Here is a 14,097-nt window from a genome sequence, read left to right as displayed (position 1 = left end):
TTTTTGGCGAAGTTTTCCCACTAACTCCAAAGCAAACTGTTAACAAACTAACGTAAAATTTGGTTTGTAACAGGAAATTTATGGTAGCTCCAAACATTGAGCAGTCAAATAAATTATAATTGGCCAATTAAATGAGAACCTGGCAAAATTAACTGCAATTTTATATTCCGTATTGCGATCACATCGAGTGTCATTTAATCCGTTTAAAAAGACATTACAAAATACGATAGATAATGGGAGGTGTAATTACTATTCATATGTGAGGGATTCTTTTGAAAAACAGCCTACCGAAATCGGACGCATTTTCCAGTGGACTTTTTTATATGTGCCTAGAAAGGACTTCGACCCTAGAAGCCAAAACCACTCTCAAAAAAATTCTTCGAAGCTTTTGTGACTGGTGAAAGGTGATCAAAAACCGAAAACTTGCACTTTTCTTACCAAAATTTCTCCGGGTACACGAGCCGTACATGGTCGTGTGGGGTGTCATTAGAAAGATAATCACATATACTGTTGAGCCAAATAGAGACTCATTGGTTTTAAAATTAATCCACACTGAAATATGTGCAGTTGAAGTTTTCAACAGAAATCTTGCACTTTTCTTACCAATATTTCTCTAGTTACACGAGCCGTACATGGTGGTGTGAGGTATCATTTGAAAGGTAATTTTATGTGATTTTAGGCCAAATGGGGTTTGGATGCATATGCGATGAAATATGGGCACCTAAACATTTCAACTTCTCATATTTCATCGTAGATGCTTTCAAACCCCCATAAGACCCTATTTGGCCCAAAAGCACATAAAATTACCTTTCAAATGATACCCCACACCACCATGTACGGCTCGTGTAACTGTAGAAATATTGGTAAGAAAAGTGCAAGTTTTCGGTTGAAAACTTCAACTGCACATGTTTCAGTGTCGATGAATTTTAAACCCAATAAGTCTCTATTCGGCTCAATAGTACATGTGATTACCTTTCTAATGACACCCCACACGACCCTGTACGGCTCGTGTATCCGGAGAAATTTTGGTAAGAAAAGTGCAAGTTTTCGGTTTTTGATCAACTTTCACCAGTAACAAAAGCTTCGAAGAATTTTTTTGAAAGTGGATTTGGGTTCTCGGGTCGAAGTCCTTTCTAGGCACATATAAAAAGTTCCACTAGAAAACACGCCCGATTTCAGTACGCCGTTTTTCAAAAGAATCCCTCATATAAATTTATCATGACGTTTACGTTAAAGTCCGGCTGTCATAGTTTTTTGTTGCTGTATAAAACTACTTAAAATCGTATGTAAAATTCGGTTTTAAGTGCACAATTTTGCTGTAAAGTATAAATTAGTGCTACGAGTTTCTCGATTCAATGGAGTTTCATACTGCGGTGCCGAATTCGCCAATTTCATCGCGATCGAAATCTGGACAGAGAAACATAACCTCAACCAACAAAATGCAAACAAATTGACAGTCCAAAAACTTCTACGGAAAATGTATTCAAAGGATGGGAGATGTTAGCTCCAAGAGCCCATCGTTTAGGCATAGCCTAAGTCAATAACATCATCTGGTTGCCGAATTCCCGAAAGGACATCCCGGCAAAACAACAGAAATCCACAACCAGTGGAGCAAAATTTTGCCTTAGGGCTTGAAACTGCAACAATACGTCACGACGAACGAAATTTGGCATGCATATGGTCACTTGTTTCGATTGGATGGTACAACGCACTCATCATTTGCTGCTGAACTCCGAATGGACATCCCGGGTTGATAGAATGCAGTTTTATTTTCCAGCGAATCGAAATTTTACCATAAATTTGACGTTTGTCGATTGCTTCTACGATCATTTAACTCATCATAGTTGCTGAACTCCTAACGGACATCCCGGACATGGTGTGGTTGGATTCGATGATAAATTGTTACGTTAGTAATTGCGATGGATTCATATGTTGTGTTTTTCACGTCGGTTTCAATTTTAATGTTTTCAAAGATTTTGTCTGTTGTTCACACCATACGATAAATAAATAAATATAAATTTATCACACAAATGATGTGAATGTCCAACCTTTAGCGGTCACGCAGACAACTATGTGGATCATAGGTCATTCGTAGATTGCGATCCTCTGATTCACAAATTTTATAACGACACAAATCGAAGAATTAGGAAACAGATATTTGGACCTATCATTTCTGTTTGTGTGTCGAAGGTGTAAGCGTCACCGATATCAGATCATTTGCAAGTGGATCAAGGGACTTGCGTCACACTTCCACTGTAACTGGATTTTGGACGATTAGCAATATAGGTCGTTGCCCATAAAAGTCAGTGATCTTGAAATTACACTGGAAGCTGTGGGAACTTGGTAAAAATGCAATTTCGCATGAAATTAGAGTGTTCGTCGATTTAAACTACCTATCGCTCGTTTCTGATTCATTATCATTGTACCTCTTATTGATAAAATTTCAATTAGAAAATAATTTACTACTTGAGTGGGTGTGCCGAAAACTAAATGAAAGTTCTTCCCTTCCACTCTGTCATCAAAAGATGTCAAATTGGAATGTCCAAGGAATAAATATATTCTCAATGAAATTGATAGATTTCCAGTTGCAGATGTTTATTGTGTATACCGACTCGTAAAAGTGAATAATTTTTACCCACTAATATCGGATATAGCTTCGTTTATCTCGGATCTAAAAATTGCAGCTCAATGTCATTTGCTACTTAGAATCCGATCTACCAATACCCTCTCTAGCAAACAAACTCCGTTTTGACGCTGTCAAAATACCACCTTATTCCTTATTGAGTCACAAACTGTTGACTAATTTCTAATTTTAGATGTAAAATGCAAAGGCTACGTTGCATTTTTACCACCTTAATAAATGTAGTAAGGTTGCTAGAGAGGGTATTGGATCACCGAATTTCCATAACAAAATATTGGTTTAACTCCATTATTGCAGTGATAATTACAAAATAATAGAAATTTCATTCGTTCCTATGCATTCACAATGGTCGCCATTTTTTGACAGGCCATTATCCGATAATGATTCAAGGCTGTATACTTTGCGGAGGTCACGCAGATCACTATTTTATTAGATACGCGGGAACACACCTTTTCCATACAAACAAATTCACCAAAATTGAATTTGTATGGCGTGGTGATTTTTTTGTATGAAACGTATGAAACCTAGTTACTTTCGATAATCCCAATATCCTAAGTAATATTGACGAAAACGAAAATTATTGAAATTTTATGGTAATTTATATTCGTTAAAATTTTGATATAATGCGGCAAATTTGACATGTAATAGAAGAATGGTCATTTACACAACAATTGATAAAAAGTTAGAGGTAGTGTGACGTTAGTTAATCTAGTGGAGGTCAGTGAACACACGAAAACGATGGGTAGAGTTTTGTAAATTTTCAAAAAAGAATTTGAGGTTTTTCAATGATTTTCTAATGGTTTTTTGAGCGTTTTCGTAAATTTTTATGGATTTACTTTTCAAATCAAATTATCGATTTATCCTTCTAGGTAAAATTTACCTGATAAATAAATGCGATGGCACAACTTGGAGCGAGCATGATAATATAAGATTATGCACTTCTTTCCAAAAATTTTATTGAGACGTCTGGTGAATACAGTTCTCGCCACCGACGAAGAACCTACGATCCAAAGATCCAGTGACTAAGTCGAAAATTGGACGAAGAAATGCCGGATAAAACTCAACGATGAGAAAGCAGTACTTGTGAACTTCACCAACAAAAGAATCTTGAATCCAAAGAAGATAACAATGAATTGAAATATAATCCGATATTTACGAAAACACAGCAAAATATCTAGGCAAAATATCATCAGTGTTCGATGATGATGAAACGAGCATAGTATTATGCAAATGCAAAGTCTGCATTGACAAAGAGAGCTTTTGATAAATTGCATCGCTAAAGTTTTCAGCTGCATTTTTATCTGGATTTGTTTTAAGAAAAATTGCTGCTTCATGTTGTTCGAAGATTGAGAGAATTTAGCATTTTATGGAAAATAAAAATTAGATTATGTGTTGAAGTGGAAAATTGTGCATGACTTTGAACCCATTTCGATCTAATAAGCATGTCATCAACGCACTTCAAATAGGACATTCGATATTTTTAACATGATGTCATAGAAAATAGAAAACGTAAAGATCCTTACAGAGATATCGAAACTTTACTGTCTTATTCACCTATGCAACGAACATCATCTGTTAAAAGTCGTGAAACTTACATCTAAACGAGTCCTCCGAATGAAATTCATTTGTATTTAAACAATAAATTTTCCTGAAACTGCAACTGTTGCAATTTTACATTGATCATGCGTTGACGCGAGTAACTGTAAAACCGTAAAGGTGGTATAGGTTGTAATTGAATTGAAAGAAATTAATTAGATAGAAGACTATGCAACAACCAAAGTTTTACGGCAAGTACTCGAAAACATCTATCAATTTACAAGTTAAGTGTACTTGTATTATACAAAGCTTTGCACATAGCACTGTACAACACAGTTTCTATAGAAACTATTGATTTCCGTCTTATAATTTTATCTGTCCTATCTAAACGTTCAATAAATTTATGCAACAAAGTTAACAAAGTTAAAATATTCCGATTTGATACACGTTGAGAACGTAAATTGTCGATGTACTGAACAACACGTATTTCTACTTTAATGGTTCCATTTTCTTAAGTACTTCTTTCGACGCCCTTACCATGTGAAATTCATTACACATCTCAGGATAAGTCTCGTTTTCGTGTATTTATTGACCTCTGAGGAGAGGTCACCTCTCTATCCCTATCCCTTGTTATGCAATAGTATGTTAAAGCTACATGAAGTGTATAACGAAACATTTACGTACACGAGTGCTTGCCCGAGAACTAGTACTTTTCGAGTTATATACTTCATGTAGCTGTCTGTATGATACTTTCCTTTACTAGGGAGGGAAAATGGACTTTCCCTCCTTCGTAAAGGAAAACGTAATAATTTGATATTCGAATTCGTATCACGTTGAGTAAAAGTACCTCGGGCTAAAGCCCTCGGACACTTTTACTCATCTGGATGCGAAATGTCAAATTCCTTCCCTTGTATAGTAATATACTATTACTATACACGCGATAGTGTGTTGGTGCAAACGACAAGCCCCTTTATGTGATGTTTATTCCTTGTTATTTATCGCCATTACATTCACACCAATACTCTCTCGCACGTATAGTAAAATACTATGAAATTTGCGTTCGACTTTGTAACATTGACAATTGACCTATGTGTCGATGGGTAAAGTTGCAGTTGCTTGTCTATGACCCAATAAAAGAAATCGTGAGAGGCGGTATTGTTATAGGCAGATAAAGTGTTTTTTAATCGATTGATTATATCAAGGGCTTTTCATAATCGATTATTCTTCGGAATGAATCATAAATGGGTGTAAGCATTGCGACCAGCTAGTTCATTTGAATTAAAGAAGTCAATATGTATTCCTCCTAGTCTGACGATCAAAAGCTTATAAATGGCTCTGTCCAAAGCACCTAGCGGGGTAGTAGAGGTTTTTACACGTCAAATATAGTAGTATTTTGATACCAATAATACCATTTGCAGCCTTAATGGTAATTTTGCAATGACATTAAGAAAAAAAAGGTATGGAAATATTCGCATACTTCGATTAAAGTACTACTTTATTTCTAGACCCGTACGAAGTACTGGGGTCTTATGGGTTTACGATAACGTTTGTAACACGTCGAATTGGACTCCCTGAGTAAGGGGAAACCTATTGTGGTTGTCTAGAGATGCCAAATCAGTGAAAAAAAATGTCCATCTGTCCGTCTGTCCGTCTGCACGATAACTTGAGTAAAACGCATCCGAGTTTGAAAATTCTTTTTTTTCCCCGTTTGGTAATGTCAAAAGACAGGCTAAGTTCGAAGATGAGTGATTTTGGATCGACCCCTCCCGAGCTGTGGCCCAATAAGTGCTTTACGGTTTTTCGAAGATATCTCCGGACATTTAAACGTTAAACTTGTAAGTGATACGTCAAATAAAAGGTATTTACAATACCGATCGACAAAAAAAAGTTTATAGAAATCGGATGACCGACTCGTGAGTTAGACCCCTTGGTGTGAACCAGGCCCAGGGCAGCAAGCCGTTTTTGCTTGTAGGTCGGTTAAATTTGAACCGATTTTGACTAATTTCGCTTTAATAGATAGGTATTGACCGTACCAATCAGGGAAAAAAAGTTTATGAAATTAGGTTCACCTGAGCGTGAGCTAGGTCTCTTGGAGTGAGCTCTTATCCGGCTACTCGGCCGTACAGTGAACGTGAAGTATTTTGTCAATATCTCGAGTAAACTTTGACCGAATTTCATGAATTTTTTTTGTTTGAAAGGTATTAACGAATGTAAAGCGTCGGTACTATTTTCTGTCTCCTAACAAAATGGCTGTCGGCGGCCATATTGGATTTTATTAAAAGTGATATATCTTGGGAAAAATGGTACATAGAGAGTTTCTGTTAACATAGAAGTAATTGGTTATGTGTGTGGGGTGTTTCGGGCATTCTATATATGGACATCTATATATACCTATATACAGCTATATTGAGCTATATACAGGCATATAGAGCTATATAATAGCAAATTCATCTGTGAAATGTTTATTTATAGGAAAATATAGGTAAATATAGCGGTATATAGCTGTTAAAATAGTAATTTATGAAAGTTGACTTCGTACGGGGCTGTCTATATTGCCTCCGGCAATTTATTTGTTGATGATAACAAGGCAAAGAGTGGATAACGTAAGTGATTTTAATGGGCGAATATCTTTTCACTAGAGAAGACTATGAAGTAAGAGAAATAAAGAGTTTCACATTAAAGGCTTTTTATACGAATAGGTGTTTCGTACGGGTCGGCGTTAGCTATGTTTTTCTATTACCCTGCTAGGTGCTTTGCTCTGTCACTTCATTGTTTTATTTTCAAATGAGGACACTTACTTATCAACAAGAATCCGATGTAACATTCTAATTAAAATATTTGTCGATTTGCAATTTTCTTGCTACAAACATCTCTATACCTAATTATTTTCGATAATACCAATATCCTAAGTAATATTGACAAAAGCGAAAATTATTGAAATTTTTCGTCCGTTGGCATAAATTATGTCCAACAACCTCAAAAGATTTGCATAAAGAATAATGAGAAAAGAAAAATTATTATTTTCCAATATTCCCACGCAACACCACCACGAAAAAATGTACTTAAAAACGTTATTCGCTTTCAATTTTTTTTTTATTTTAAATTCCCTTTAAAAACAAATCCACATTATTGTGTAATAACAAGCCATATATAATACCATTGCCAATTTTAGTTACAATTTAAGCTCTTTTGCATTTTCAATTGAAGGCTCGTCAAATTTTATGGTAATTTATATTCGTTAAAATTTTGATATAATGCGGAAAATTTGACATGTAATAGATTTATGTAGTGAATTTTTGGCTGCGATGGTAAACAGGTAAATAATACACCTGCGAAAATATTTAAAAATATCAGCAAAAAATTGTATCATTTTCAGGAAAATGAAACCGCAACAATTGTTTGATAGCGAAAGTTACCTATCCTTGCAATATATTTCAATGTTTGAATCGTGTTTGAAATGTTCACACGCGTACTGTGAAAGAATCGCATGCACTCGTATTTAAATGTATTTCTCTTGAATCAGATTTACAATAGAAATCATAAAAAATGTAACCCTAAGTGCTGAACGTGCTGAATCTCACTATACACAAATGTATGGTCATTTAGACAAAAATTTATAAAAAATACAAAAATCTAGTGGTCGTGTGAAGTTAGTTAATCTGAGGCGGAGCCGAGGTCAATAAACACACGAAAACGAGTGGCAAAGTTCTGTAAATTTTCAAAAAGCATTTGAGGTTTCCAATGATTTTCTAAGGGTTTTGTGAGCGTTTTTTAGTTTTCTGACGACTTTTTTTGATTTGAAGGATTTTTAGATGCTGACCAGGGCTCAAGGCGCACCTGGCGATTAAGTGAAAAATTGTTCAAAACAAAGCACTCCTCCTAGCATGGACATAGAAAATATTCGGAGGCTGATGAAATCACAGTAGGTTTTGCGTTTCTTTTGTCAAGACAGATGACTTGTTTTCCATTGTATGAGTGAAATAGTTATTTATGCAACTAGTTGCGAAAAGTGGTTAGTTTTTTTTTTCACTAGATGTGATTTAACCACATCGTGTGACAAAAACTACCACTTTCTCAACGTGTTGCATACAACGTTTTCTGTAGACTGCATTTATGTACGCTTCAAAAATTGGTTCACTGCGATTATATATCTCAATAGCCGAATGGTTAGAGGTGCGTTGCTCAATAAGCATTGGGTTTTGGTGTCGGTGGTTCGAAATTTGGTCAGATATTCAGAAGGAGTGGTGAAAAGTAAATCCATTTCACCACTAGTGGTGAAAAGTAAAACATAGAAAACCAGAGAAAAAAAGACCCTTCGATCGCCACCCAAATCGCGCATGAAACAGTTCAGTTTTTGCAGCGCAGTTGCAGAAACATACAATCCAAAGCGGTAGCTCTCATAACTAAAGCCTCCAAATTTGGCTAGGATAAAGCAGTGCTGTGCTCTAAAGTCTAAACAATAAAAAATTGAAAAGGGACAGTCGACTGGCAAAGAGCACAGCCTGCATATTACCATATTGGGTCTGCTCTTGACAGAGAATTTTCAAGTTTATCCGTCACTCGCAGAAAAACGTGACTTTCATTTTTATGCCGAGTTACGTAACATGGATTTTACATCCTACACGCACCATACTTTTCGACATACTCAGCATGTAAAATCCATTATTTAACCCGGAATAAAAATGAAAAGTCGGCTGAATGGCTGTTACACGCTGAGGACGTTGAAAGAAGTACTTGAATTACGAAAAATACTGCTCTCGACGCATTGATAGCATGCAAAATTTTTTATCATATTCGCGCGGTGTTCGGATGTCAAAATTACTTAACTAGAAGAATAATTCAAAAATTACACTTTAGTTCGATGTTGTTGTCTCGTTTTCGCTTATGTGATAAAATAGATTACACACTTGTCACTATCAGTCTCGGCAAGCCTCGACTTCTTCGTGACAGGTGTGTAATATATATTTCGTCTTACTGTATCCTGCCCTAGGCAAAAAAAGTACATTCTTCTTCTGAAAAAGTTTTTAGTTTCCGTTTTAAAACCCCGCAACACATTTAACAGTTCTAGGAAATGCTCTAGGTCTTCAATTAAACTTTAATACAAAAACTAAGAAGTTTATTCAGCATAGCAATAACAAAAACAAAAAAAAAGTTTGAAGAATATTAAATTTGTTTGAATTTTTCAACACAAACATCTTTCATCGCGATTTTCATACAATATCGTAACTGAACCAAACAGATTTTCTGCAAACGTTTTTCTAACTAAACATCAACAATAACAAGAGGGCAAACCAGCTTCGCTAAACACAAATACTGTAGCCAAAACTTTACAAAACTACAAATTTTTTGTTATTTCAACTCTGGAACCAAAACACGAAAGAATCGAATTTCAGCAACGCTATAAAAAAGATGAAACTCAGCACAATTGCATTTTATTTACGAAAACAACATTGGGGAAATGCAACGAACCAGTGTAATTAAATGCAAACATTTCAGTATTATACTCTCAGCTTCACAGGCACGATATCGAAAATGGAATTGATTCATTTAACCACATTAATTTTGGTTAGTTGGTATATACAGTGAATTTTCGGTTTTATCGGAAATAATTTTCTTTTTGTGTGTGATTCGAATTTGCACTCACGTTTTCCAAATAAATTGACCAAAAATGGCTCATTACAAATTGCAACCGATGAAATCGAAAACATTTTATCGACTTATTCCCACATTAGCGTTCATAATTGCCATTACCACGATAGTTTTAACAATGTTTTTTATGGTTACTATTTCAACAGAATTTTTTTGTTTCAATTTTTTTTTTTCGAATTGTGTGCTTAACGATTCAATAATCTCCGTTTCAGTTTGTTTTGCAGTCGAGAAACGCTTACGAATTGGATAGTGATGATCCTTTCGCTATTGACAACGACGACTTTAAAATGGAAATTGATGGTGCAACAGCAGTTCAAATTGGTAAGTAATTTGTAACATTAGTGTATACCGACCTATTTTGTTGAGGGGTTTGGTGAGGTTGTATTTCGAACCGGAGGCGTGGAATGCATCCAACCCACACGCTTCAACAAAAAATGTTCCAACAAGACAGTACTGTACTTTGTTGTTTGTGATCAGAAAATGCGAAAATCGGTTTTGAGCAAGACGGTAATGACGCGTTTTCTGGTCGAAGGACTACAAAATCTCTACAATTTTTGCCCTTGAGCCTTACAAGGACCAAAGTCGAATGAAGGTCTGACCGACAAGTCAATAGTTCGAATGTTCGACTTATAAAACAAGCCAGACCCTCCAACAAAATATTTATTTTTCAATTGCATTCTCCATTCGGTTTAAAGGTCTTAATGTGACATGAATTTAGACTTTCTTCGTAATGTAACGGCTGAGATATTCAGTAGGGCTATCCTAGTTAATGCGACATGCATTTTTTTGGCCCAGTTTTCAGAGCTCGTCAATACCATTCCAACAAGCTATCGAATGTTTAAATCAGTTCACATATCTTGACACTTTTTGAAAAAGTGAAAAAATCCCAAACTCCTACCAAAAGTTGTGAAATTTCATGCGAAACCTTTTCTATTTTCCTACACTCAACATTACTTCCTCATATATCCGGTCACAGTAGTCAGAACCGCATAAATGGTATAACATTTATGGAAATCGTAACCAAATTCGTAGATATACTCGAGATAAAACAAAAACTAAAATGCCATTTTTAGTTCTTTCCTTCAGCTCCCTCGTCGGAATCTTAACATGAAAACTGGTGTGATAATTACTAGAATTGATAACACTTGCAACTCTAGGAGTCTACAACAAAAGTTTCTTAAGAGCAGTCTACACATGCGTAAATTGTTGCCTACATTTGGGCGCAAAATTGTTATTGTTTTGATGATTATTTTGGTCTCGCAGCCTTTTCTGAAAAAGTACGAACATCGGTTGGAGTTAAAATCTGTTAGCTATAAGTAAAAAATTGAAATTGTAATGGAGATATGTGAAAATATGTGAAAATTTTCGTGAAATATCGAGTTTTCTCTGATCTAGTTACATCTCCATTACCATTTCAATTTTTTACTTATAGCTAACACATTTTAACACCAAACGATGTTTGTACCTTTTCAGAAAAAGATGCGGGTCCATCATTTTCATCAAAATAGTAATAACTTTGCGCCCAAATGTAGGCAGCAATTTAGCCATATGTAGATTGCTCTTAAGGTCAGGTTAAGGTGATTACTATCGCAAGATGTTTACATTGGTATATAAGAAATCGTAATCTGTCCTTAAGTTAATCCAGGGTTCGTTTGCACAATTATGTAAAGTCTAGTATCGCTGAGGAATTCAAAGCCAGTAAAAACGAAAATCTTTGTTTTACGTTGCCGACGTTTCGACCTTTATACAGGTGATCTTCAGGGCCTTTATTTTGTAAACAAAATACTTCCATGTGTCTAAAGTTCATTGTCTTCTTTGACCAAAATAAAGGCTCTGAAGATAACCTGGATACAGGTCGAAACGTCGGCAACGTAAAACAAAGACTGTCGTTTTTACTCGCTTTGAAGACTTCACATAGTTTCCATCAACCTCAGCCAGCAATACAACAATACCAAACCAAATCCTTTAAGATGTTTGGTATTAGGATAAGGATTAATGGAAGCGATGTAGGTACTTGATGCTGTACCTACGATTAGGCTTCTTATGAACAATTTCAAATAGTGTAAATAAATTGTCTGTAAGAGTACGATTTTTCAAATTAACGAGAGCACCGAAAGCAATTTTTAAATTCAATGTCTTCACGTTCTCAAGGATTTTTCTTCATCTTAAAGAATTGCGCAATTTAAATGTCTAATTAAAACGGTCTAAAATTCCACTAATCTAAAGTACGATTTATCTGTCATTACATCTTCTTCAGTTGAGCAAATTTATGTAAAATAAATTTTCAGCTAATTTGGACATCGACGACATTAGCTTCGAGGACAACATCAATACATTTCGTAAGTCTTATATCAAGCGATCAATCATTCAATTAATTAATTTAAAAGAATTAAGCCGATTTTAACGAACCATAATTTCCAATTAGCGACCACCCAACCACAACCAACACCACCACCGCAGTACGAAACGTTCTTATTGAAGAAAACCATTAATCCGGCAATGAATAATCACATCCAAACAAACAACAATCTGCAAAGCATGAAAGCGTACAAAATTGTCTCCAAAAAACCAATTATTGAAAATTCACTGGTGAAAATTGTCATGGCACCGCATAATGTCTTGGAAAAGCTATCAAGGCAAGACCAACGTAATAATATAAAATATGTCATTGATACAATCGATAAAAGTGGCAATGCTCCAATAAAAGAGAATGGTAGCGATGGTATTTACGGTCGGGAATTGATTCAAAATGGTAATGGCAATGGAAACATAAATGTGGAAGTTTTTTCGTTAGAAGATGATGGAAGTATTGACTTTACGAAAACTACTCAAAATGTGCTGGATCACGATTTCAATAACATTCAGGTTATTGCAAAACCGCATAAACAGCAACTAAACACGATTTCGATGGAAAAGAAAAGTCCATTTGAGTTGATAGAAATACCTAAAGTCGGTAACGTTCCTGATCCCAATAAAAGCGAAGGAGTGATTAATCCTCGTCCGGTTGATTTAGAAACAAAATCGATGGAAACTATCCCAGAGAGTAAGTCCAGTCACACGAGATTGCCTATCACAACAGAAGCTATTGTTACTGATTCAACATACGCTGATGCCGAAGAACTCCTATCCAATCCAACAACATCACAGAATTTAATTCCAACTCTGACACCGGAACTGGAAGATATGCTGCCTGATTCAGTCGAAGATCCTACCGATACAAATGCAAGTACACATCGAATAGGTTTGGAGGATGTAGAACTTCTACCAATTACATCCACAGAAGTTTCCGCAGAAAACGGCACTCCAACGGTCGTGTTAAAAATATTAAAGAATCGAACAGTGTTAATAGAAGAAACAGTGCCACAATCCACACCCGACCAATTAGGCATGGAAATGACATCTGTTCCAAAAATAGTGACTCCGGTGGTGCGACCCAAAAAGAAGACTTCCACCGAAGCACCTATCGTAATTGAAGTGAAACCACCACAGTTTCCGGTAAAGACTGCCATCCTGAACACCCACAATAAACACAAAAATGTTGCTCCAAAACTTGACGACATCTCATTCGAATTAACTGGGAAAACAAGCCTCCAAAGCATTGAAACAACCGAAGTGTTACCGTTGTCTTTAACCAAATCCAAAAATAAAAAACGTGCTGTCGGTGATGAGGGATCGTTCGCTTCCAACATTGTTCGGCCCAGTCCGATTCGGCCGAAAAAAATTGGCGATTTATTTCCACACGAAACTGAAGCGGAACGCGCAGAACGTTTGAGTAAGTCCATGCAACGGTTAATGCATTTCGTTACGATTGTGGGTCACGTTGATTCATATTTGACGAAACGGGTTCGACATGGCCTTAAGAATGTTGCACGAATATTTGATTCTGCGGAAGATACACGTCGACGTCGAAGTAATTTGTAGGGGGAGGGAGGTAAATAAAGCGTTTTTTTATATTGTTTTTTATACCTTTTCTTGTTTCAATCGGACTATGAATATACCCAACATTTTTCATCTTTCAATATTTCTCGCTGCCTTCGGCTATTTTTCAAAAATCGTTTAATTAACAAAAGATTCTCTGCACAATGAATTTTAATAATTCCAAGTACTTGCTGAACATAATTTCAGCAAAAAATGCATTTTAATTAAATGTAGAAGGTACGATTGGCTGAGCTTATGGATCTCAAGAACAAAGCAATTGAAAATTACAAAGACAATTTCCGATGTAGCTGATTTTATTGACGCATGAGGCAATATCTTTTCCGTTCTGCAGG

The 14,097-nt window shown here is 35.7% G+C and overlaps 1 protein-coding gene across 1 annotated transcript; it reads left to right on the top strand.

Moving 5' to 3' along the window:
- Positions 1-9,632: 9,632 nt before the first annotated feature.
- LOC119075020 lies at positions 9,633-13,791 on the top strand. The gene is made up of 4 exons (XM_037181429.1): positions 9,633-9,742; positions 10,039-10,147; positions 12,115-12,165; positions 12,252-13,791. The coding sequence occupies exons 1-4, from the start codon at positions 9,659-9,661 to the stop codon at positions 13,745-13,747; spliced, it is 1,740 nt and encodes a 579-aa protein (XP_037037324.1). The 5' UTR covers positions 9,633-9,658; the 3' UTR covers positions 13,748-13,791.
- Positions 13,792-14,097: the final 306 nt, after the last annotated feature.

The sequence above is a fragment of the Bradysia coprophila genome, unplaced genomic scaffold (assembly GCF_014529535.1).
Source record: "Bradysia coprophila strain Holo2 unplaced genomic scaffold, BU_Bcop_v1 contig_151, whole genome shotgun sequence".
Classification (NCBI taxonomy): Eukaryota; Metazoa; Arthropoda; class Insecta; order Diptera; family Sciaridae; genus Bradysia; species Bradysia coprophila.
Note: the sequence above shows the minus strand (reverse complement) of the source record. Positions and strands in the feature narration are given on the sequence as shown.